This window comes from Ammospiza caudacuta, chromosome 5 (genome assembly GCF_027887145.1).
Source record: "Ammospiza caudacuta isolate bAmmCau1 chromosome 5, bAmmCau1.pri, whole genome shotgun sequence".
Taxonomy (NCBI): Eukaryota; Metazoa; Chordata; class Aves; order Passeriformes; family Passerellidae; genus Ammospiza; species Ammospiza caudacuta.
Genome location: NC_080597.1, coordinates 62,688,119 through 62,714,303, shown reverse-complemented (window position 1 = coordinate 62,714,303; position 26,185 = coordinate 62,688,119). Strand labels below are relative to the sequence as shown.

The window sequence follows — 26,185 nt, the reverse complement described above, 5'->3', positions numbered from 1 at the left end:
GCCTGGGACCAGGAGTGTCCATGGAGGGGTGGCACATCCACTGTCCTCAGATGGGACCTGACCTCCCATGTCACCACAAAGGGCCACATGCTTCCCAGCACCCCCTGCCATGGGCAGTGCAGTGATACAAACTGATCCTGTGCTCAGGGTTTGTCACTTGGAGCGCTGCCTGAGTATCTATGTTCACTCTAAAGAGAGTCCTGCACCCAACAGGCCAGCAGAAACACATGAGGGCCATTCCCTGTGGAGACAGAGAGCCTGGGGAAACATCCCACTGGATGTCACCTGGAGTGTGGGAAACATGCAGCCAACACCCCACTGGATGTCACCTGCAGTGTGGGTGCTGGACATGTGGAAGCTTATGTTTAGGTCCAGCCCAAGACTAGTGCAATGACACTGGCCATCCAAGAGTGAGTCAGACACAGCTGCTAGATCTTCTTCACAGAATTGCAACACCTAATAGTTTAAAAGAATTAAATTACAATAAAGGGGAAACTGATTTTCCTTAATTTTATCTCCTTTCTATATATCAACAGAGGGACAGGGGAGCTGCCAGAAGGTGAATTAACAGATTCTAGAAGGGTCGTGAAGGTAAAATATCCCATCCTCACTAGTGTAGACCAGATCCCAGAGGTTTTGAAGAGCAGGAAATGAAAAAAAGGTTAATTGGTAACTTGCCAAAGTCTTTGTCATCTGTTAGCCTGAAGCTGAACCAGCACTGCCATAGGGATTAAAGAAATGTAGCACTCCTACTCAAAACTGCAAATATTCTATTGAACAGTTTTAAAAAAAATAGCTGCCTAATAATAGCTAATGCTCTTAGGATCATAGCTGACCATTCAAATAAGAAATTTGAAAGACAGGAGAATAGCATTAACTGTGACTGACTCTATCTCCTGACTTTAACTTTGGGCTCCTGAAGTTTTTGGTCACATTGTGTTTCCTTCTTGGCTTGCAATTTTCCCACAGGGACACTGGCCAACAAATATGATTAAAGAACCAAGCAGCCTGCTGCCTTTAAACTGTCAGAAAAACCCCACAAAGTGAGGCATCAGCAAGAACATGGGGTTTTTCATTAACAAAGGGGACATGCAGGAATGTACAGTGCTGGAGGCAGAGGTGACAGCTGGGACTGGGGGAGGCAGTGCTGGTGTGACTGCCATCATCTCTTTCACCTGAATTGAAAATGAGGTTCCAGGGATGGCTATAGGGCAGCTCCCAGATGATAATCTAAATCCCAAACTTTGTGGATTGGTCTTGAGTTTGGGATAACAAAACAGTAAATAAAACAAACATTTGATGAAATTTTGAATTTCCATTTGAAAAACAGAGGGAAGGAGAGTCTTTGCATGTGATAGCAGTACTCCCATTTACACCAGTACAGGACACACCATAGCTGGGCACTGGCACTCCCCTCAGGATACATCAGAGTGGGTTTGTAGCATAGAGAAAAGCCAATCATGAAGAAAACACAAGAATTTCACCAACAAATATTCTTGACATGAGACACATGGAAAAATCAGATTTTCATACAAACCTGGGAAGCTCAAAATATTTGAGAAGCTGCTACAGAAAGCAGGTACCAGGCTAGGGGCAATAATAATAGCTCTGGGCTCTGTGTGAGGTGGAACATAGGAAGAGGTTCTCCATCATTCATTTTCCCTGTTCTTCACTTTGCAAACCTTTATCTCCAAGACAGAAACTTAACCATTTGTCCTCTCCTCTTAAGGTAATATTGCTGCTTCTCAGGAAAGGGAAGAGAAATTGCTACTACCTAGACCAGTACCACTACCTAGACCAGGCCAAGTAGAAGCATGTTTTCTTTGCTGGAAGCATCCAGGAAGATTCCAAAGGAGCAGCCACCTTACAGCACCAACCCCATGGGACTCCTCCCACAGGCAACTCCTCACTTCTAGGGGAAAAAACTGACTGCAAGTTCTTCACACCCTATAAAACTCACCTGCTGCTCCTTCCTTATCCTTTAGTAATGAGGTTTTACACATATATGCACACTGTGCTCAATCAAAGAGAAATCCAGTAAAACCGAAAGTGCTCTTACTTAGCACAGAATGCTCTCTTGCCAAAAAAGTAGTGATTAAAACAGCACATTCATCCCCAGTTTGAGTCAAAGCCCAGTAAAGTCAGCAGGATTCTTTCTACTGATTTAAAGGGGCTTAGGATCAGGCATTTTTACTATAAACAAATTACTAAATACAGCCAAGTTTTTTCTAACTACTTTGCTTATGTAAGTAAATCAATGAAAGCTGCTCTTATTCATGACAGTATGTCATCTACTAGAGAGGGAATCTCTAAAATGATTTCAAACAGATAACGGGTGACAGTCTCAGCTGCAATCTTCTGCTACCCTCAATCATCACAGCTGGACATAGGTGCTGTGGGATGGCAATGGCAGCAGTGACATGTGCACACATGACAAGCACAGAGAGCTCTCTGCAGCCTACCTTGCTCACAGTTCTTGCCCCCGTAGCGCACAGGGCACTCACAGATGTACGTGTTCCACTTGTTGATGCACGTGCCTCCATTCTGGCACCAGTTGGTTTCACAATAGTTCCTCTGAGCTGCACAGCCTGCAATTCAGGAAAACCATTACTTTGTACGGTTTCAATTAAAAAAAAGGTTCTTAATTTGAGGTTTTACATAAAAAGAAGACATGACTATTAAAGGTTTGGGTTTTTTGCTTTTTTTAAAAAATGTTTTTGAAGTCAGTGAAGCAAAATGTGGATGGCAAAAGTTTATGTAAGCTGATCATGCATACATCTGTTAAATGCACAAAGATAAGTCTGTCTATCAAAGGCATATGCTGTGACTCTCTCCTTAATCCACAATCAATGCAACATACTTTAGAATTGCAATTTAGCTCTTACAAAGACCTTCAGCAGCATGGACAGAAGGGACTTTCCATTTTTGTGGGTAAGAGCCAGTTTTAGGATGATGAGAACATTCTGTATGCCTAATCACTGGAACTAATCCTGATCAGGGATCCAGGGACTGGAAATCAAATCAGAACTTTCAACAGGCTGCTCCATGAAGTAGGTTTCACATTTGGGGAATTGCAGAATTTTATTTACAGAACAAACACAATTTATTAAAAAGTCATTGTAAGTGTTGTCTTTTTCATGAACTAATCCCACTGGCTCTCAAAGCAAAATGACATTTAATAGGTGGTTTAAAAATAGAAGAGAAGAAGTCAATTTAGGAGTAAATTCCTGGCTGAAACTCCCAGCAATACAGAAAGGCTAAACAAGCCCAGTCCTTTCTGATGTGCTGCTGAATCCTGGAAGTGTGCCCTGTGCCACGGGCTATTGTATGCCTCCCTGGCACAGGTGTGGACTGCACATTACTCAAACAAATGAGGTCTGGCCAGAGACACAGTGGCAGCACAATGCCATACAGCACCTGAAGTTCCTGCTCCATAGCTGCTTTACCATCAACAGTGCTACAGGGGGTCATTCCAGAACCTTGTGTCCCCTTCCCCTTCCTGGGGTTCCTCGCAGTGCCAGCCTTGACGTGCTAAGCCATGTCCCACGTGCAGCTGTGGCAGAGACCTTTGTGGTGTTGACCCTTGGGGCACTGGTAGCCCATACCTGGCAGAGTGCCATTATTGGCAATGAAACCAGCCATGTCGATGGGCTTGCTGTCGATGGAGAGGTTCCTCATGCAGCCAATGAACTGCCTGTTGTGCACTGGGAAATCCTCAGGCAAGTTTGGGACACCACCAAGGAGGAGAGGGCCAGTCAGGTCCAAAGATCTGAAGAAATAAAGAAATGCTCGTAATTTCTTGCAAAGAATTTGTTTTGTTTTGTTCTTTATCTTACTGTTTCCATAAGCACATTTAAGCTACACTTCCCTCTGCTACATGAGCACTTCCAGAGCTTGTAATTAAAATCCAGTAACACTAAGTTTTAACTTAGGAGCTGTCATGTCCATACAGAATCCAGTGACCTGTCCCTAACAGTTGCTAGTATGCAGAAGAAAATGAAAATCAGAGAAAAATGTGCAGCCACAGGACACTTCTTTCTGACCCCAGTCATGCAGGGACTGGCTGATGCCACTCAGCACAAGGTTGAGAAACAATACATTTTTATATAAGGACTTAATTATCATATAGTGCCAACCCTTTTAAAATCCTCTGAGGATCTTAGTCTTAATGACATTTAGTGGATGTAGGTTTTACTAAATGACTCCACACTGTGTGAGAAGTGTTGTCATCTGGTCATTTGGATTAGCCCCAGTTTTTATAGTGTGCCCCTCTCTTGGGATGTTAGAGCACCATGTGTCTCTCAGTGGTCTCTCTGCAATCACTCATTACTTTATATCCCCCTGTGTTGTCTGCTGTTCACCTTCTCCTTAAACTCAAAAGTACCAATTTTTTTTCTTTCTTCACAGGAAACCTTTCTCACAATCAGTGATTTTCAATGATTGCTTGTTTACAGTCTCTATTTCTAAGTCCTTTTAAGATAGGACTCTTAACTTAAATGGCAGAAGTAATTCCATATCCCGAATGAAACTTTGTTACTTTTTGTTGTTATGTCACATCTGTTTTTCCAACTTACTGGTTAATCACTTAGTGCTCAGTGGTTAATTGCACGCTGGTGACTCTTCACTGGAAAAAGAGAATGAGTGGAAAACACAAATACAGGGAATCCTTACTTTTTGGAGCCAGTCTGAGTGCCCTGGGCAGCACAGGTGTAGTTCCCAATGAGGCTCCCGAAGCGCACGGCCACTGCTGTGTCACAGTCGTCCACAGTCACCACGGCCACCTTCTCTCCAGAGGGCCCATGGGGGATTCCTAATCGGCCAATGTTTGGCTTCAAAAAGGAAATGGCACATGTCATACAGGGCTACATACACATGAGATTTAAATGCTGGTTCAGTCAGCTCAGCAACACACTTCTTATTACCCCCCAAAGAGGACAAGAATAGAAGATGTAAATGAAACAGCAGAAGTTAGGTTGTCCCACGACATTTAGGCAAGGAAAAACCCCGATGGATGACTTCAGTCAGAGTCCACATATGCCCAGTATGGTACACAGGGTGCTCAGAAGTGGCTTTGGTCTTTTCCACAGCTGAACCACTTTGGCCCAAATCATATCAAACAGGTGTTTTCCCACTTCTGCATAGTAAATTCTAATAAATTATACTCATTTTGCACCTCTTCACCTCAAGGCAATGAAAACCCTAAAATGATGTATTATTACAACTGAAGCTTAAATTAAAGGCTTAAATCACATTTTCTCTGATGGCTGCACTCTGTCCAGGCTACCAGAAACTGAGTTCAGGCCTCTATAAAAGCTGTAGTGAGGGGTCGTCTGATGACTGGGAGGGAACTTAGATGAAACCTGCTTGTTCCAGCTACAGCATGGAGTGCATGAAAAACCACTGCCCATTGCTGGGTCAGCTGAGAAGCTGCCAGGTTCTAGTTACAGGAGAATAGAGACCAATGACCTGTGGAGCTGGAGAATCAAAAATAATGGATGTATCTGTGCTTGCTCTGGTGCAGGCACACAGATGCAGGTGCAGCATGGAAGATGTGTTTTAGAGCAGCAATAAAAGCTCTGGCTTTTCCTCACCTCTGCTTCTCCCAGGCAGTAGGAAACTCCTGCCCACTCAATCACAATGTATCCTGGTGAACATGAGCCACAAAGCCAGAATTATCACACTCAGCTTCACACCTCCACTGTTACTGGCTCACTCTGCCCATCACCTGCTGTCACTTGGTATTCTCCCCAAATTCAGTTGGGATCGCTGAATTTCCCCACTCAGTAGGTGCTGAAGTGGGGGGAACACTTCAGCACCTACTGAGTGGGGAAATTCAGTGATCCCAACAGACAGGCTTTCCTATGGGACCACCAGGAATTCAATACCAGTCATCAAGTTTCTGTGCTTCCACCATAAACAGATCCTTCATGATCTTCACTAATTTTGTCACTGATCAGATGTATTCTGAGTGACTGACAGGAGATGATGTTTCCTGTGCAGAAACTCGAGAGACAGATTTGTCCGGTGGAGAAGTACATTATGACTGTTAAAAAAGGTGCATGTGCAAACAGAAGCATAGCAGCCTCAGTGAAGAGCCAGCAAATCCTGTAAGAAAACTGTTTCCATGTTTAATGTCCATATAGAGCTGAGGGGTCTTAATCTACCACAGGTGCAAGATCTCTGAGGGCATTATGGGCACAAGAGAAGGCACTGAGCTGAACTCTACTGGCTTTGCAAAGGACACCACACAGGAATGAAGCCAGCAGGATCTGACCAGATGCACTGGTCCAAAACGTATTTAAGTCCAAAGTCCAAATATATTTACTGGATGTGTTAATCAACAGTAGCTGCATCCATATGAAAATGAAGATGGCTGGGCATCTGTAGCTTGCTGTACACTTGCTTTAAAACATGTACTGCATGACTGCATTCTGAAATTCCTTATTTTTACAGCAAACAAGGAAGCAGTAAGGGGATAAATTAATTATTTCTGTTTCACTTACAGACACATAAATTTGTTAACATACTTACAGCCACTTTCACCATCTGTATAGAGACAATTCTTTTTAAGAGTAAGTATCCCAATATATAAAAAACATTTTTAAAACATGTTTCCTGGTGTCAATTTCATTTGGAAAGTATTTTCCATTTCCTCTACCAAGAACTAATGTGATCACATAGTTTGGCAGTTACTCAGTATAAGGTTTTGACCTCTCTTTAGTGATATTAAGGCAGATGTTATTTTTTCCGATACTCCCTGGACTTTGCCACTGCCTAGGTTGGAAAGACAGGAAACACACGTATTTGAAGTGCTGAAAATGTTATTGTATGCAGGCAATGTTAGTGAGCAGCTTTTCAAAATAAATTTAAAAATACATGGAAAACTAACCAACTGACAGGCAAGCCTTCCCTTCCAAAATTAAAATGTTTACGTTCTGGGTGCTACTTCTATTCATTCAGAGGAATGATTCGATTAACATTTATGTTCTTGTGCTTCACTGAAATAATCTATTGTTTCTTACATGGAAGCCTTGACAAAGGCAGGGTATTTATTCCCTCAGCAGGGGGGATCTGCCCAATGTTAATCATGATTGCAACCTGATGAGACTCAGCACTTTGCAGCTGCTCCTTCACAGTCACTAGCTGCAGTAGAAAATTGATTTTTTTCTACTTTTATTTAACATAGAAACTGAAAAGTGTTTCTCTAGATGTTGATTGCTCATTGCAGTAAAGATCTCTGGTATCTCTTGGGCTCTGATGACCACACAGAACCATGAAGAAAGGGAATATTGCAGTGAATGTAAAGAAATGTATTGGCAGTTCAAACCATACTTAGTTCAAACACAAGGTAATTTGCTGACCATGTTAAAAGTCTCATTTGACAGAATTTGACAGATTTTTCCCAAAATGCAAGAATATGTTACTGGGAAAGGAAAGAGATATTTTCAGACTGAATTAATAGGATGAGATCTCAAAATATGTGTCAAGTATTCATCTTCTCAACAGCTAATATAGGGAATGCTTTATAATTGAAATAATGGAAGTAAATAAAAGACTTTGTCAGAGAAAGCCCAAGTTAAGAGCTCCTTCAGCAATGAATCATGGAACAGATTTTATTCATTAAATACTTTGATTAATGTTAAATATAGGTTACTGATGATGCAAAGGATATTTAGAGTATCATGCATTAAAAAAAAAATCACTTTGAATAGTTGCATGCAAGAAAAACAATTAATGCCACAACATGAAACTTGGATCTGATGACAAAATTCCTGCTGCAGACTCTGAAACTCTCAGCACTAAATGATGAAAAATAATAAAGCAACCCTACTAATTAACTACAAAACAATGAGGAACCATGGTGAGATTGAAAGGTTAAAAAGGCAACACAACACTGGGCTGTTGCACAGATGCATATGAGGAAAGTTTCATAACACTGAACAGGATGGAATATTTGGGCAGTTTTGTTTTCATTTACTAAAAATACCTTCCAATTACAGCAGGTGCACAGAACAGCAGCCAGAGCAAGTTCACCATATCAAACAGGCAAAATGGACTTGGCAGGTTTAGCCTAGCAAAGTAAAGGCTAGAGAAGAGTTTTGGAAATAAGATGCCGTCACTGTAGTGCACACAGTTTAAGAATAAAGGGGTATAAGATGCCCATGAGTAATGTAGGCTGGTAATCACCAAAGAATGCTCAGCCATAGGAGAGATCATTGTTGGGAAAGTAGCAGGGCTGAAAATGATTTTAAAAAACTTTATTTGTTTATGATTATAGAAGTCCATTTTAGCAGAGGACTGGCCCATGTTTGAAAGAAAATGAATGACAGTGAGTAGTACTTGGAAAATGCACCAGAAAGTGAATTGCCAACACTACATGACAGCACACACATTCACACTTCAAGCATGATCTTTGCCTCAATGAAATCCTACTGAAGCAAGACTGATCCCTAACAGTAGGAACAGCTAACACTAACCAGCATTAATTCACACTATTATTTTCTGGAAATATGTTCAAGGAGTTAAAAGGCAGACTTTCATCTGGGTACTTAGCAGTCCTTTCTGCCTGTCAGACCCATCTCCTGAAAGACATGCTACCCGAAAGGCAAGTTTCATTAGCTGTGCCAATTCTGCACTCATGAGTAAATGTGCAATGTGGTGTACAGGAATTTACCAGCATGACCTCCATTAATAGTAATGCAAGTCATGTAACAGAGTTCCTGCTCATGGAGCTGAAAATTTACCTTTCGCTGCCTAACCCTAAAGGCTGCTTTTTCAGTTAGTGCTTCTCCAGAAAGAAGCTGGGATTCAAATTTCAAAGACCACATGCTGTAACACTGAGTAGCAAGAAGAGGTACCAAACAGTGCCAGAGAGAAAACCTGGTCTCCCTTAAACAAACTATGAAAGAAGTGCATTATTCCAGGACTCAAATGAAAGGAAGAAAAAGCAGCCCTGAGTGTTGCAGTGTTTTATCACCATCACATGATGATTCCTCAAACATTCTGTGCATCCCATAATGAAATTCATTTTGCTTGTTATACTGACTCTTATATTTTTATGTTATAGTCACATATAGGGTCACCTGGAGAAAAGAAATAGTCCTGTCTTAGGATCAATATGGGGCAGCATAAGTCCCCTACCTTTTTCTCCATCTGTAAACGAAAATTAACCATATTTATGTTCCTCAAAAGATGACAATTAGTACCTAAAACTGTAAACAATGTAATGAAACTTGAATTCGCCTCACTGAGCTTTCATGCAGATCACTTGTTCTGATCTGTGAGTGACAATCTCCCATCTCATGTCTAACCCATGATGTTCACCTTTGCCCAGAGAGAGTCACAGGCAAAATGTGACTACAGGAATGACAGCCTCCTAGGATGTATTTTGAAAACTGCAGCTCCCTTTCTGACCATAGCAGAGGTTACAGTGAGACTCATCTACTGTCTCAGCAGTGACCTGGAGGAGTGACCTCCTTGAGCCACAACAGGGTATGGAACTCCCTTTGGCCACCTGTAGTGACTTTTTAAGGCTGCAGAGAGAGAACACCACTGTGGAGGTATTCTCCTAGTGATGCCAAATCTGATTTTTGTGAAACTCAGTTACAGGGCAATGTTTAGACTTCTCCCCATAAATTCAACAGTAAGAAAGACATGTAGCTTCTCCCAGGTGAAAAACCCTGAGAAGCTTAATCTGTGAACTTGTGTTTTACAAGTGGAGACCAGACAGAGGAGAGAAAGTCATCAAAACATCTGTTTATAGTTTGCAAATCCACTGCACAAATCCACTGTGATTACACTTAGAACATCAGAGGTGGATATTCTCATGTGGCTCAGTTTCGTTTGGGTTCTCTATTATGTTTAAGTAAATATTTAAACTGTGAGAGCCCACACAGTTACTTATTAGAGACACAGCTGGTGTAACGATGCACAGTGAATGGAAAAGACATACAGATCCACAGACAATGAGAGCCCTTGTCCTAAACACTTAACCCTTGTACTTTAGATCATATGTCCTACTGTTTCCAAGTCAGGATGCAAAACCGTTGAAGAGGTTTAAGTAAGTAGTCCAATCCTAGGCAGACTTATTTTAAATTAAAGCAGATGAGATAGTATCTGTACATGTAATAATAATACTGCAAAGTTCAAATGTTTGTTTAATCAGCAGCAGTGGTGACACTCAGATTCCTAGATCTCACCCTTTTATTAGTTAATCTGCAAGATAATAGCCTGTTCCAGAGGTCTCACAAACATTTCCTCCACCAGACAACTTTTTTCCAGCTTCCACTCCTAGATAAAAACTTGCCACTTGACTCTTCTCACAGATGGGAAGAGGGAGAGTGGTTTTGGTCAGCCATCAGAGAGTGCTCCAACATAAGGGATATTCCCTGAGCTCAGGCTGAAAGCTGTGCTCTCCAGCTCAAATCTCAGCCAGAAGGTCTTCCTCCTGCTTCAGCCACCCCATTGAGTCTTTTGAAGCAGCTGAGGAGATGATTCAGCAGCAGACTGTAAGTATGGCCAAGACTTAGAAAATGCAAACCAGTACTGCCTGCAGATGAGACACTATGTACCTTGTTACACTTGGCACCAGGAGGAAACCCAATTTCTTGCGAGTCAGATGTTGCATATTGTAAATTCTGCATTTTCTCAGCTCACTGTACACATTAAAAATATATTTATTTTAGACAGTCAGTCTTCTCGCACAATGCTTTGCATGGCATAGCTTAATATTCAGAGCTTGGCTTGTTTGTCTTTTTAATAAGTGTAAGAAGAAAAGCCATCCTGAAGTCAGTGCCAGCCTTTCAGTAATTCCAAGAGTTTGCTTACCAGACAGTAAGTTACCCTTCTGTTTTTGTTAATTAGTAGCTAATGATTTATTGGCCTTTTGGAGTGGTTAAAGGTTAAAAAGAATCTGTTTCCTAGTTATTTTTTTTAACACTCTCCTCTTCATTGTTAATGCGCTGGTTCAGACCCCACCACCCACAAAACTGCTGGGTGGAAAATGCCTTAGACCTTTTGGGGCTCTTTGCTTTTTAACACTTCCAGCTACAATAATAACAGGGGGAAATGGAGTAAATGGCACAGGGTCCCGCTGGGGGCATTGCAGTGAGGGGCGCAGGGTCCTGCTGGGGGCACTGCAGTGAGTGGCACAGGGTCCCGCTGGGGGCATTGCAGTGAGTGGCACAGGGTCCTGCTGGGGGCACTGCAGTGAGGGGCACTGGCTGGAGGCTGCTGCTGCTCGGGCTGCAGCCTTGCCGGGTCCCTGCCCGGCTCCCTGGCCCTCATTAGGCCGCCTGCCAGCCCCGGCTGCTTCGTTAACCCGCCGGCCTCTGCTCCCCTCGGCCGCGGGGAAGGGAGGAGCCCCCGCCATTCCCAGGCGATGCTGTGCTGCTTCAGTGCTCAAAAAGCTCATTAAGGGCCCATGGCAGCAGTGTCTCCCTGCACAAGCTGCCGCAGCCCAGCCCCCCAGCAAGGAAAATAAATAAATAAACAGGAAAAAATAAACAGGGACAGCACACTGCTCACAGTCCTGTGGGGAGAGACTAGGAAATGCCAGAGGAGCTTAGCATGGACTTGCAGACCACGCTGATCAATCAGGAAACTCCAAATCAGGCCAGATTACAGAAACCAATAACGTTAATCTTTGTTTTCTAGAGTTTCCCCTTGCAGATTCCAGAGTACCTTGAAGATAGGTGGTGTGAAGAACAGATCCTGATTAGTCACCAGGGAAAGGCAGGACAAGTCATTTCACATAACCCCCTTACTCCTTTGATGTATGTATCCCCTTTATTCACTGAATATTTTAATGGCATTTCTCTATACAAATTTGACTCAAGTCTGTACAGAAACACGAGAGCTTGTGACAGTGAAAAGGAAAGCCAAAGAGCTTCCCATCAGTGAGTAAAAAATGCAAATCCTGAAAAGTCATCAGACCAGTTTCTTTTCCTAGAGAAACGCCCTGCAACACCAATCATCAGGATCTGGGCTGGCCCACAAAGTCAAGCGAGTTTTAGTGGCCTGATTTTTTATCTCCTTTAGGGCTGCATCCAGAGGCTAAACTTTGATATTCAAAGCAGGAGGTTTCAGCACAGCTATGAGACCTGGCACTAGTGAAGGGCACTGCCCAAGTTGCTGCTGCTCTTCCAATGCTGGGGCAGAGATGGGGAGCAGCCCCTCCTGTCACAACATGTGGCAGTGGCACAGCAGGGCTGTGAAAAGCCATGGTTACAGAGACATGACATCCAGATATGCTCCTTGCCTCTACAGCATGACCAGGATCTTCACAAATATCATCCAGCTTCTGCAAAGGGTATATTCTTAGTTCTGACTAATTGTGGCAAGGGCTGCTGTAGTGCTGATGGGAAGATGAGTTTTCCCTGTCTGCAAATGGAAATTTTATCCTCAAATGTGTGTTCCCAGATGCTTCTCAGCTCTTTGAGGCTGAATCAGTGACACAGCAAGACAGACCTGTTTTGGCTGTCAAGAGACCATTCTCTCCTCAGGACAACATTCAGTTTTCCATGTGTCAGACGGCACTTACCACAGTGCCCTGCTCCTGTGGGTGCCCTGTCCTTCCTCTGCAGCCCTTTCCTCATGCTGAAATGTCCCTGTGGCTGATGTCCCTTCTCCTTGACCTTTCCTGCCCTCTGAACCCTTTTTCTGTCTATTTTGCTGTCTCACTCTCTTTCCACCAACAAGGATGTTCTCCAGCACCTTTGAAGAAAGAAGAACATATCCTGGGAAAGAAGAACATATCCTTTGATGCTGGAAGAGCCCTCTTGTCCTCCCTCCCCGGCTGTCCTCTTCCAGTTCAGCAAATCCTTCTCCCTCTGCCACTTGTCCCTGTTTACCTGCCAAAGAACAATTCTGAAATATTTTTTGCTTTATATAAATCTTGTAATTTCTATGACATATTTTTGCATCCAGAATGTCAATGGGGCTGCTCTCAGAGCCCAAGAAATACCTGTGACACTTATGCACAGCAACTAACCCCTTTCTGGACAAATCCCTGGTGACACCTTGCCAAGCAAACTGCTCTTAGTGTGGGTAATGGAGTCACATTTCAGCCTGTAACATCCAGGAATCCCACACTTTTCCATGGGCTCATTCCCTATCCCCTTGGCTGGATCTTTGTGAGGGTCTCCTGGCACACAAAGACTTCTGCAAGGCCAGGTAACTGCAAAGTGCTGCTTCCTCTCACTACACAGACAGATACAAAATACCTGAAAAGTTACCGCAAATCAGTAAGCTACTGTAATTTACTACATGATTTAATTGTGATAACAGTGCACTTCAAAGAACTCGCACCAAATTCCTGAGGTGCCATTCCAATGACTCCGTGGCTTTGAGCAAGGCCTTGCCAGGCTGGGCTGCAGAGCACAACCTTCAAGCACTGTCCTCAGGGCCTTACGGTGAGTCAAGGACCATTCAGATTATGCCAGGTCTCATGGAGATCCCAAAAATCACCATTCTGGGAGGTGCCACTAAATGTCTTGGGATTTTTGCAGTGCAGAGGTGTCAGAGGGCTTGAGCAAACTGGGCTCAGGAGCATCTCTGGGTGCCAGGTTCCCCAGCATGACTGAGAGCTCCCCACCAGGAGGAAAACCACACAGCTGACACCCAGTTCAGACAGGGGGTGCATGCCCTACATGGGCACAAAAATTAAACCTTTAAAACCTGGGTGATGTGAGAAGAGTAAGCACTGAACAGCCTTGACAAAGATGAGGCTTCCAAAAGAGGAGGGACTCAGGCTGGTTTTGCTAAGACACAGTCCCTTACTGTGCAGATGTTTTCTGAAAAGTTACTGTTTGTGTTTGCATATAAAATCACCACCACAACAATCAGTGTTTTTCAGGTGGTGTTTGCAAACTCTGTGAGAGCAACAGCTCCAAAAAGTAGGCGGGGGAGAGAACAAGCCAGGCACTGGGTACATGGCTTTCCCTCCCTTCCCCAGTCCCAGAGATTTCTCAAAGCTGTCACAGAGCTGAGCTACTCAGGGCTGGGGAGCAGGTCACACTTTACATCTCAATGACCTCCACATGACTTTCACTGCTTTACACTTTAATTTCCCGAGACACAGATTTAGAGGTGAGTTATTTGTTATTTTGTGTCAAGACAATGGAATGTCGCTCCACAGCCAAATCCTGATTTCCTTTCCCAGATATCAATCACTTCACACTTACCCTCCACCAGAAAAAAAAAAAAAAAAAGCAAACAAAACACCAACAAAAACAATTACTAATTGAAATCCACATGAATAAATGTCGGTGGAATTGCAGGGAGGGACTTTTAAAGTCCAGGCTCACATATCTTTGTTCTACAAGGGCAGATCAGCTGCCCACCCCCCATCCCTTTACACCCACTAACACCTGCAAGGGCTCCACAACCAGCCAGAGCAAGAAAAAGTAAATATTAGCCAGGCAGCCCTCCAGTGCTTTTCAGGAGATGTTAGGAATGTAAATGGTTGCCATAGGCCAGACCAAAGTCCCACTGAGGGAGTGGTAGATGCTGTGCAAGTGTGTAAGAACAGGGCAAATGTGCAGCAACAATTCTGCTCCCTCTGAGCTTTCCACCTGCAATACTGCAGGCTGGAACTCAAGACAGGCTTTCACAGGATTCTGTCACATTTTTTGAATCTATGGGACTCATGTTCTCATCTAATCAGTCTTTTGCTTTATACAACCACAGAATATAACCCAGTGAGTCCTGCTCAACAGCACCCAAGCGAAAATGTTTCTTTAGAAAGTGAAATACTGACTTGATTTAAGGATTTCAGAGGACAGCAAGAACATCAGAACTGTGGGCAGGTATATTAATTCTAATCAGAATCTGTCCAGGTTCAGTTTCTGTACAGCAAATCTATGGTCTTACCTAGAGGAGGACTTTCATTGATGATCCTCTTTGGGTGGAAGAGGATGAATTTGACCTCAGCAAGGATGTGAGTGTATGAATCATGAGCCAGAAAACCAGGAAATGACTCATAAAAGGAACTATTTTTTTCTGAGATTACCTTTTCTCATGGCATTTTAAAAATTGAGTTCTGAGCATGTGGGAAATGATATCTTTTGCATTCAGACACAAAGAACATATTTTATGTGTTTGACTAGAGCAACATTCTGAACTTCAAATGTAAAATGCAGAATGCATTCAGTAATGAAAATCTAAATTTCTTTCCTTCCTCTACCTGCTTGCAATTTTAATTGCTAGGGTTTTTTAAGTGGCCATGCCCAGTAGCACCAAAAATACAGATCAGTAATACAAATGCATAGCTACAAATTCCTCATACATATTGTACAGGAGCCTCCAGCACTACCTACCACATCTTTCACCAGTATACAAGCCTACCCACCAAAAAGGACAATAATCTGCTGATACAGCAACTTCTGTTCTTGTAAGAAAGTTGTGAAAAACTTCATAACCTGCTTCTGGCTAACCACCTTGGTATTCCAGTCAAATTTCCTTACCCTCTTGAGCTGAGAACTAAATTAAACATTAATGTCTCTCAGGACGCTGCTTAAAAAAATTGGTTGTGGCTAGAAAAGAAAGTGACTTTTACACTTGAAATGCTTTTTTTTCATGTAAAGCTGAAGAAACCCTGTGAAGAAACCCTTTCTCTATGAAGATCAGGCCCCCCAGTTACATGGGTAAGTACAGCTAAATCCTCAAAAACATGAGCTAATGAACTGACTGTGGTCATGCTCCCTGTGGTTTTGGTGTCCTGCAGGCTTCCCTGTGCATAAGCCATGGCAGAACTTTTGATCCCATGAAAATGCCATAGAAGGAAAGGCATCCAGCACACATTGATGATCTGTGAGGTGTACCATCCACACTGGATGTTAGCACCATCCACCACCTTGCTGTAGCATCACTGGCCTCTAGACCCTGCTGCACATCCTGCTGTTAAACAATTCACAATGAGATGGGTGATAAGGGAATGATAACATTGGAAGAAATATGGTTAAATCTTAAGTAAGAATATGTGGTTTCTTTTAAGAGGAAGCACTATGTTGTAATGTGCTGCCTTGCACACTTAGGAGAGCTTTTAAAAGATCTATTGGCATTTCTTAGAAATACCATGAATTTAGGTTTTGAAATGCCACAAAATTCTATTTCCTTCTGGAAAAATATGCTCAGAGAAGTAGGGTGCTCCTAATTGAATAACATTTTCAGTATTTCCAGTACCTATCCACCTCCAGGTCTGCTTGACATGGCAATTACTGTTCTGCATTTTTCTTTATCAGACAATGCCAAGCAATGCTGGAGCAGGTCTGTGTCAATCACAAATGCTGTAAACACAGTATGTCAATCTGAGCCAGCAAAATCCAAACTCTGGCAGTGCCACATCTGATCAACAGTGGCATTACCATAATCTTCAACAACTGCATTGTTTGTTTAGAAAATCTCCCTCAATCCCTTAACAAATTAGTCTGGGAGCCACCAAGAGGATTAACTTCAAAAATTCTCCCTCAGATCACAATTAAATCTGCTCCGATGTCACCAGTGATAGACATCTGCACAAGTCATACCCAAACGTTATTGCTAATTGTTTTTCCAGTTATTTGACTTCTGTTGGGGTCTGTCTGTCTTTTCCAACCAGGTTAAAAAACTCAGCACTCAGCTGGGCAATCCTGCTCTGGTGTGAGAGGTGCTGCCCAGTGCAAGGGGCAATACCAAATACCAATCTAAGAATTTAATCACCAACCACTTTTCCTGACCGCTCAAATTCAGAGGTAAACGATACTGGGTGGTGTCTTGGATACTGTGAGGGCAGTGTCTTGCACCCAGGGTCCAATGACAAAGTTATGCCTAGCTGGTGGCAGCTATGTGGCTTTTCTCCAAGGAGCTGGCAATCCCTATTGAGCTGCAGGCATGTGCCTGCCTCATAAATCACCCACAGTGCTGGCAGCGCCTTGGCAGGCTCAGCAGGGAGACCAAGAGCTGAGCAAACAAGGTGTTTGTGCTGGAAAGCTCACACGAGGTGGGAGTGGGGTGGCACAGGGAAGCCTGTGCTGAGCTACTGCCTGGTTCTGCCTGCTGGTCCTGGGGCAACAGTGCTGAGAACCCAGTCTAACAAGGATTGGTTCCCTTTACAGGAAAGAGAGCAGCAATCAGTGCCATCCTTGTCTTTTGGCACAATTGTCACAGTCTGAGTTTCACTACAATGTTGTAGTGAAAGGCACTCTGCCTTTTTTTTTTCAAGGCAAAGTGACAAAATCAATTGTCAGTGTTGGATACAGAATATATTTCCATAACAGGCAAATTTGCCATCATCAGAGGAGGTCTGTGTTTTCAGAAGGAAACAAGATAACCTATCTGTCAGCTCCAAAGGCACCTCGTGCAGAGCATGTGTGCCAGAGGCAGCAGGGTCTGTGCTTGTCTCTGCAGCACTGTCACAGGTTGCTGCACTCATCCCACCCTACTGAAAACAAATTGCTGCATTAACCTCTCCAGCACAGAGCTGCACCCCTCCCACTGCCTGCACTGCCTGTGCCACCTGTGCTTCTGCCCTTGTATTAAAAGGCACCTCCTGCCTGCCCTTATCAGGGGACTGCAAGCGGCCACCAAGCTTCAGCTGCCCACGAGTACAACAACACACAGCCCTACAGATCTTGATTTTTGGGGTATAACTGTGTCATCCCCTCTTAGTGATAGGTGGCTGCATGAAACTTGCTCTCAGCTGGCTCCTGGGTGGGAGAACAGGGGTGGACCTGAGTTTTAAAATAAAAGTTTTGTGTACACATCCTCAAGTTGTTCAGCAGTGCTCTGCCTCTGGCCACTGTTTGGCAGCTGTGTGACACGAGCTCCCAGAATCAGAACAGAGGCTCTAGTAAAACAAAGGCAGTGATGAATGTTAGAGATTTGCTGTAAAGATAATCCTGAAGATAATTCTGCCAACGAGTGGCAGACATAAGGCATGCAAGAGTATAAGCAATACAGGGGCTGTACAGGACTGTACTTTGCAACTGGTTGATTTTTCTGCTTCATTTAGAAAATGGGGGAATACATCCTTAGCTCCCCAGAAATGCAAAAACTCAGCAAACCCCAAACCCAGTAACCTTCCCTTTACATATCCAAGCTTGCCAGGTAAACATTGCAATTTTTATCTCAAGGTCTTTCCTCCTTATAGAGGAATTATAGAAAGTCTTTATCTGTTAAGCCCCACACAGCTGCTCACTCTCTTTCCCCACAAAAGGATGGGGGAGAGAATCAGAAGGGTAAAAGTGAGAAAATTTGTGGGTTGAGATAAAGACACTTTAATAGGTAAAGCAAAGGCTGTGCACACATGCAAAGCGAAACAAGGCATTCATTCACCACTTTCCATGGGCCCAAAAATGTTCAGTCATCCTCAGGAAAGCAGGGCTCTGTCACATGTAACAGCGACTTGGGAAGACAAATGTCATCACTGTGAACATCCCCCCATTCCTCCTTCTTCCCTTCAATCACATGGCATGGGGTTCCCCTCTGGGCAGCTGTCCTGCCTGTCCCCTCTCAGCTCCTTGTGCACCACCAGCCTCCTCACTGCTGGGCAGTCTGAGGAGCAGAAAAGTCCTTGACTTTGTGTAAGCCCTGCCCAGCAGCAACTCAAATGTCCCTGCATTGCCAACACTGCCTTCAGCACAAATACAAGACACAGCCCATATTAGCTACTGGGAAAAAACTTAACTTTACCCCAGCCAAACCCAGTACACTTGGGCATGACAAAAATTGCACATGGAGATGAAAAGTGTACATGGAGTGAAAGTGGGTGGTTCAGAACAGACCAGCAGATGCTTTTAAGAGCATCTCATTAAGAGCATTGACAGATACTATCTTCAGTTATGCTCTTAATTTATGCCTCTTTAAAGGACACCTATATTCACAGAACTTCCACATGACATTCCTCTTTCTGACCACCATATTGCCTGACTAGCCACAGGAACAGCATCATATGAAACCCTGACCTGGCCTGGAAATGCTTTTTTTCTTCCTGACTTTTCCTCCATGACCCTGCCCTTCCTTCTGCTTTATCCTAAGTCCTGAGCAGGTGCAGATAGGATCTGTTTCTCTGTTGTGAACAACTTCATCCCAAGTCTGCCTTAGCTGGCAGCACTCTCAAATCCACACCATCTTCAAGACCCTCAGCTGCCCACAGCTGGATCACAGCAAGGCACACAATCTCTGTCCAGCAGTGCTGGAGAGCCCCACACAGCTGGCATGAACAAATGGGGCACACTGAGGTGTCCCACTCAGATGGCATGAACAAATGGGGCTCACTGAGGTGTCCCAGACATGGAGCTGGTGGGTTTTGCCCAGACGCCACCCCTGGCATCCACAGCCAGTCTGTGGCACTACTGGTGATCCATAGTATGGAGGATTTGTGGATGCAGACTTCAAAGAATCAGCTCTGTGGTGCTACACACAGCTGTGGGGGCATGGTAAATTAGCCCTTCAGGATCAGCTTTAGCCAAGGAGCCCCCAGGGGAGGGAGGGAGCTGCCTTCCCACCCACTCACTCACCTACTGAGCAAGCACAAGGGGAGAGCTGCTGTACCCACCTTATGGAAAATAAGATACAAGTGGGACTTGGCACTGAAACACAGGGTGTTCTGGCACTGTAAACAGCTTTCAGCCAGTGGATGAGGGATAAAACCTCCATGAGATGGGAAGGTACTGGTAAATTCTAGTGCATGACTAGGCTGACAGCTAAATCTCTTCAGTATTAACTCAGTCTTCAGTGATATTCAAGCTGCAGCTTGCCCCAGATGAAGGCCAGTTAACTCAAGAGAAACCATTACTTACCACAGGCGAGAAATTTTTAAATTCATATGTGAGTCTAATAGAGAGCAATGCATCTCCTGTCCTTTGAATTCACAACACACTGAAGATCAACCATAATCACCCTCACTTCTTTCAAGTTTATCTCTAACTGAAGAATTTGCCTGTTTTCTCTGCAGTTCTCTTCAGGCTAAGTGCAGGTCTGGGTTCTGCTGGTGGGAAGCACACAGGGATGAGAGTCAGCAGATCCCTACTAACCATAATCACTCTGAAGGGGTGGGCTACTCCCAAGACAGCCAAGTATCTGAAACAAAACCCATGGCATGTCTCAATCAAAGACATTCAAGGAGGGAGAGAAAGAACAGCAGCTTACTACTGATTATCAGATATGAAAAGAAATCTCATCCCAGTAGTGGAGAAAGAATAACATTTGTCCTGAATAGCTCATCCTAGGAGACTGACACACCAGTACAGTGGAGACACTCTCCTAAGGACCCACCATCTTACACCTCCTGACCATGGAAGTGGATCCCACCACAGGCACTGCCTAACAGCACACAGAAGTTGTTCCTTTTCTGAGTCACCCAGTGAGTCATTCAGGGCTTTGTTCACCCTATCCCCCAGAATTACTGCACTGCACATCAGACACTCACTAAGAGCTTGCTTCTATATGCTTTTCCCAGGTTTTCTGTCATTGAGGTAAAACTATCCTGTGCTCCCTTAAAGAGAGCACAAGGACCTTCTTCCTACAGAACAGTAACATCCTTAAGCAACTTGGATGTCATGTATGTATAAGTAACACATCATATACAGAGCATATAAATACAAATATACAGGTACATGCCCTCTATAATTAAAGGAACATGTCCATACTCAAAATATTTTTATGTTGTGCCAAATGATGAATTCTACCCTGAGGTAATGAGTCAGGTAAAACATTACCATAGTTTGATGGTATATCTCAAATGCTGAACAGAACTGTGTTTCTATCAGGAATTTGGGAGACTGGCATGAACTTTGCACTTAATTAAGAACACCACTCACTACAAGGTCCAGTAAAATCTGCTGTTGCAGGTAATACCTACCTGTATGTACAATAAATGCCAGACAGTTCATATAATGCCATTGCTACTGAGCATCATCACCATCAAACACAGGTGTGCTCCTATTCCAAACAAGTACCAGCACAGCTAAACCTGGTCACTGTCACTCATGCTGCAGGCTCAGGAGAGCCAAAGGATGAGGACCAAACTCCATCAGAGGCTGACTATATTCTCATCACCTGGAGAGGAAGTACAGTACTGAGGCAAATAGGGCAGCTGACATTGCTGCTGCCCCTTACACCAGCTATCCTGTGGACAAGCAGCAGGCTGTTTCTAGTATTTTAAAATCAGTTTTATTTACCAGGCTGAAATCTTCCCCCTCCTTCCACTTTTCCTTTCAAAATAACATTTTTAATTCCATTTCTTCTAAATTTCATATCAATATATACCTCTTGAGAAAGCAGGTCATCCACAGGTTACCTTTAATTCAATACCTCCCATTGATTTTAATGGCTGCAAGATCAGGACCCCACTAAATAATGTGTTTGAGCTATCAGAGTCAGCAAGTGGCTTTCCTGACTGTCTTCCCCCACTGTCAGCAAACATCTACAATGGCAAGTAACAGGTAAACTGATACCTTGCTACTGGGAAGCTGAAAAACTTCTAACACAGAACTGAAACCAGATAATGGTTATAAAACACTCCTAGTTCACTTCTGCTGTCTTATAACTTCTAACTCCTCCCCCTTGATGTCTTCCCTTCCAGAAATTCAATACAGAGCCAACACTTAGTACAAGTTCCATGTGCTTCCCTCAGGCACTTCTGCTGAACCCAGCTGGTTTCTTCCAATGAAGGGAGCATCCATTTCCATCACTACACAGTAAATAAAATGACATTGCTTCCCTTCCTCTGATACAATCTGCTCCCTTACTGCATTGTTTTACAGTGCTGGCACACAGCAGGGTTGGTAAGAAAGCATCAAATACTTGAACTGACAGAGAACTGCTTTGATGCCTCTCTGTAAACACAGTGCAGCAAAACCAGCTCTGGACTTATCGTTTACTGATGAGGCTCCAGTGTTTGGCCCCACGTGGCAGGGGACCTTTTGATATTAGTTAATTCTATTAGCTAATTCTAAACAATCATTTTTCAACAACAATACAGATAAACATTACCAAGCACATCACTTCTGAGCTAAGTACAGAAAATACTTTACAGGAGTCACTTCTACGCTTGCTTCTCATTTCACTATGGTTATTAGCAAACTGACTTTGTGCAGGGTGACCTTGCATATTGCCAGGATGTGTCTATTAAGAAAACAGCTGCTGCTGAAGTTTTTTAATGCAAGAAAGACAAATCAATAAATTGGATCTCTAGGGATATCTGTGATGATGATTATGCATTTCCCACAGACAACACTGGCAAGAGATGTCCAAAAAGGAGCAAAGACCAGAAGCTCCCCAGGCAAAGAGCAGAATGGAAAAAGGGGGAGGAGCACCAAAGGGATGCTGGTGGAGGCAGCGCCTGTGGCCCTGCTGCCAGGAAAAGACAGAGGCAGACAGGAGGGAGGAGAAGGGCCTGAAGGTGAGCATCAAACATGAGCCAGAGACAGGGAGGAGGGAGACAGCTCAGGGGAGCTCTGCATGCTCAGAAAGGGTATGCATTGTCTGAGCAAAACAAAGGGGCTGTGTAGCCTTGGGATGATGAACTGACACTGCAGTAGGATTTTGGAAAGAGTGGAAGGATGCAGTACCTGCAAACTAATATGTGTGCATAATTTCATATTTCAAAACTCATGAGTTTTGGTACCCTGTTATTCAAACATCTCAACTGTGTCAAGTTTAGACACAGCATCCCATTTATCTTGACACAACTCAAATCCCTAAACTGTCCCTGTCTTTTCAACCTCCTCACAGGAACTTTGCTTCTAGCTTTGTTAAAACATGAAGTAGCCAAGAAACTGCTGTACAAACAAATACCAGCTGAGGTGAAGGCTTAACCCTGGGGCAGGGTGTGGGGGCAGCCTGGTGGGCAGGGCTGCAGAGCTGCCTCCAGCTGTCCCTGCCCTGCAACACCCACTCCCTCTTCCACTGCTGGAGAGCTGGTGCAACATGTGCAATTCTCAGATGTGCTGGGAAGTGCTCAGAGCACACTGAACACATACTGGTGAGCATATCCTGCTTGTGCCATTTACTACTCAACGTTGTGAGCTCCCCCCTCCAGCCCAAATTTAACCATCCTGCAATAAATGCTGCTAAGGGGAAGGTGATGACCTCAGTCTCTCACACGGACAGCAAAGGGCACAGTGCAGCTCTCCACACAGTGACCCTGCTTTTCATCACTTTCATGTCACACAAGTGGCAAGGCAGTAAATCAGCAGTGTTTCCTGGTGTTTCCCTCTGCTCTCCCTCTCTGCCCTGAATTTTGTCCTGTTCAGTGGAGACTGGCTCATTTCACTTCAAAAAACTGGGGCAGAAGAAGAAAATGATGACAGGACACACATGTTAACAACGAGAAAACACCAGCTGCTAACATGGCTCACCACCAGTCTGCTTGAACCACAGCAAGCCCTGAAAATGAGGCAGGGGTTTATTTTTAACATCTGTGTCAGATCTCTTTGCCTTTTAAAGAGCATTCCTCTGCTGCTCAGGCCCCTTATCTGCTCCTTGGCACTTCAGTGAGCTGGTCCAGCAGCTCTCCCTGCAGCTGTGCCCAGGAGCCTGAAAGCTGGAGTGTCCCTCCACTGCCTCAGCAAGTGCTGTGCACTCTGCCAGAGTAATCCTCTAACAAATATGCACACGTGGAAACAGCAGAAGAGCTCCACAGTGTCCACAGATGTGTGCATAGAAACACAAGTTTCACTTCTATTTCTCTGGGCTCCCGATAGCAGACAGTATATTGCATATATTAAGCACAAAACTTAATTAAGTTTAAAATTTTTAAGAAAATATAAAATACTAATAGAAAGCTTTTTACTACCTCAATAAAATATCCTTAGACTAGGAGATCCTATCTAGGAGTCAAAATAAAATTTTAATCCTCCCATTCAAACTGCCACACAAACTGTGATGAAAGGATGCAGCACTGGGAAATAAAAAACTTGCTGATTATATTAATCCTCCATCTTCCATTCAGCTTCCTACACCAGTATCCTGTTTCCTTTTTAACAGCCAACAATGCCTCTCTATTTCCTTATGTGATTCCCCTAAAATTCTAGCATGTCAGACTTAAAAGCCATGCTTCTTAGTCACTAAATGAACTCTAATTTTTGTTATGGTTTATAGAAGATCTCTGACATCTACCTGTAAACAGTGACACTGTACACTCTAAAAGCCTGCTTTGTGGTTCATCATGAAATGGCTGCTCTGCACAGAGAGCCTGCAATGCTTTTAGTTTAGTCAGACTAACCCTGTGACCAAGTGGCAGCTGAGGGACAGGGAGCACAGAGTCCACCTCTGAGTGCCATGGACTGCATGCAGTGACAACTTTTGAGTTTCTCTTGTGTATCTTTTCATACAGCAGACAAAAAGTTACTAAGTAAGTGCTTTATTACTGAAAGCTGTGAACCTTTTAATAATCATATTTTCCAAACCAGAGAAGCTAGTGCTAGCTAAATTCATCATTTGACAAGAAAAGACAGCTATAGGAAATAACTTTCTCTGCTGCAGAAAATTCTACACTAATGGTTGGTAGCTATTACACTGAAGGCTCCTGCATAGCACAATTTTTTTAACAAGATACAAGTGAATCAGTTGGTTTAGACACACTGACACTTGTAACAGCTTAAAAAACTGAAAATGAAAATAGTTCCAAGCACATGAAGGTTTCCCTAGGAGTACTTCTGAAAAAAAATATACTACATCTAGTTTTGCCTTCCTGGGCCAAAACCCAAACGTCCTATGAGAGAATTTTTGTCCCAGGCAAGGTAAGCAAGACCAGTACCATTTGTGCAGAGCTGTACCAAGGTGCCTGGTGAAACAAACACAATTCAGGTCACCTGCCTATGTCAGGTCAGAGCTAGCTGCCCCTGTAGCTGTATGAACAGCAGGGCTAGCAGCAGCACATGCAGCCTTACCTTGTTGTAGTACTGCACCTGCACCGAGTGCCACTGCCCGTCGCTGACCCCGCCCGCAATGAACGGCGCCACCGTCGTGGTTGTCTCCCCTGCAAAGACAGCCAGCAGGGAAAAGTGAGCCACCACCACTGCAAGGAACACACAGAGACTCTCACTGGGCACAGGATGCAGCCACCTTGCTCCATTAGGGAGGAAATTTGGTTTGTCCTGCAAGACAATAAATACCCCCAGTTTTGTGGAGTCACTCTGGTGCACAGAAACCAGCTTCTGGCACATCTGGGTGAATTATGTTGGTTTTTATCATGCTTCTGCAAAGGGTGGTAGCAGATGCATTGGGTAGATACAGCTATTGCTGAAGTGATCAACTGAGGGAGAGATGTACATTAATTTTTCTGCATTTTTGCCAAAAGCAGCCTTTGAAGTGTTTTTTAGTATGATGAGCCTTGTAAAGGGATATTTTGTCAGGGAAGGGAAGCTACTCCCTGTTAGAGATGAGAAAGTGAAATCCAAAAGTACTCTAGTATAAAACCCATGGTAACCTTGGGCTCAGCAAAACTTTACCAGTGATTAATGAAATTATTGGCAGCCTTTCAATGTTTATATTTGAAAGTAAGACTTTGCCATTGCAATTGGAAAGCTAAAGCTTTTAAGCCAGGACAGAGTCAGCAGACCCAGCTCAGAAACCAGGCATATCTGTTTCGAGGTAGCAGCAAAATAAACATTCATGTTGAAAGTACATAATAGGCCTGGCACAGAGAAGGGATTGCTCCCTTTTCTTTTTCCTTTTTTTTTTTTTAACAGTTGGAAAATTCTACATAACAAACCACAGGAAAAATAACTGCCCCTGTAAACGAACAAATCTCATAGTATTGTTGAGCTTAAAATGTACTTTCAACTCTGTATTTGCAGCAAACATCTAAGTCAAGTATTATTCTTGTGTTCCCTACTCTCCTTTAACTCCCATCCCATATGTGTCTGTGATTTAAACAATACATATTTCAGTTTAGCATGTATGACATCCTGCTGTGATGGTTTTTATCATTTAGTGATAAAATCTATACAGGTAATTGAGCTTTCTATTCAGCTATCAAGTGTCTGCAAAAGGAAGATCGCTGTTCTGCAATCCTTTTGCCCTGCTTTCTGAGAAAAAGTTGTTGCGACATGTAACACAGTGAGATCAGGTGTCCAAAACTTGTACTGTTCATTAAAAGCCACTTAAAACTATAAAACATAAAACATTCTCCTTCCAAAGAAAATACCATTTGTAATGTGCAGGACCAGACCTGCTCTCAGGTGCAGCAGTGCAAATCTAA

The 26,185-nt window shown here is 43.6% G+C and overlaps 1 protein-coding gene across 1 annotated transcript in view; it reads right to left on the bottom strand.

Annotated features, from left to right (window-relative positions):
- Window positions 1-26,185, bottom strand: part of CELSR1 (cadherin EGF LAG seven-pass G-type receptor 1) — a 164,900-nt gene that overhangs the window by 43,207 nt on the left and 95,508 nt on the right. The window contains exons 5-8 of the mRNA XM_058804814.1: window positions 24,873-24,961; window positions 4,672-4,829; window positions 3,606-3,769; window positions 2,463-2,588 (exon numbers count right to left, since the gene is read on the bottom strand). Of these exons, the coding sequence (XP_058660797.1) occupies window positions 2,463-2,588; window positions 3,606-3,769; window positions 4,672-4,829; window positions 24,873-24,961 (537 nt within the window). The remainder of the gene's footprint in view (window positions 1-2,462; window positions 2,589-3,605; window positions 3,770-4,671; window positions 4,830-24,872; window positions 24,962-26,185) is intronic.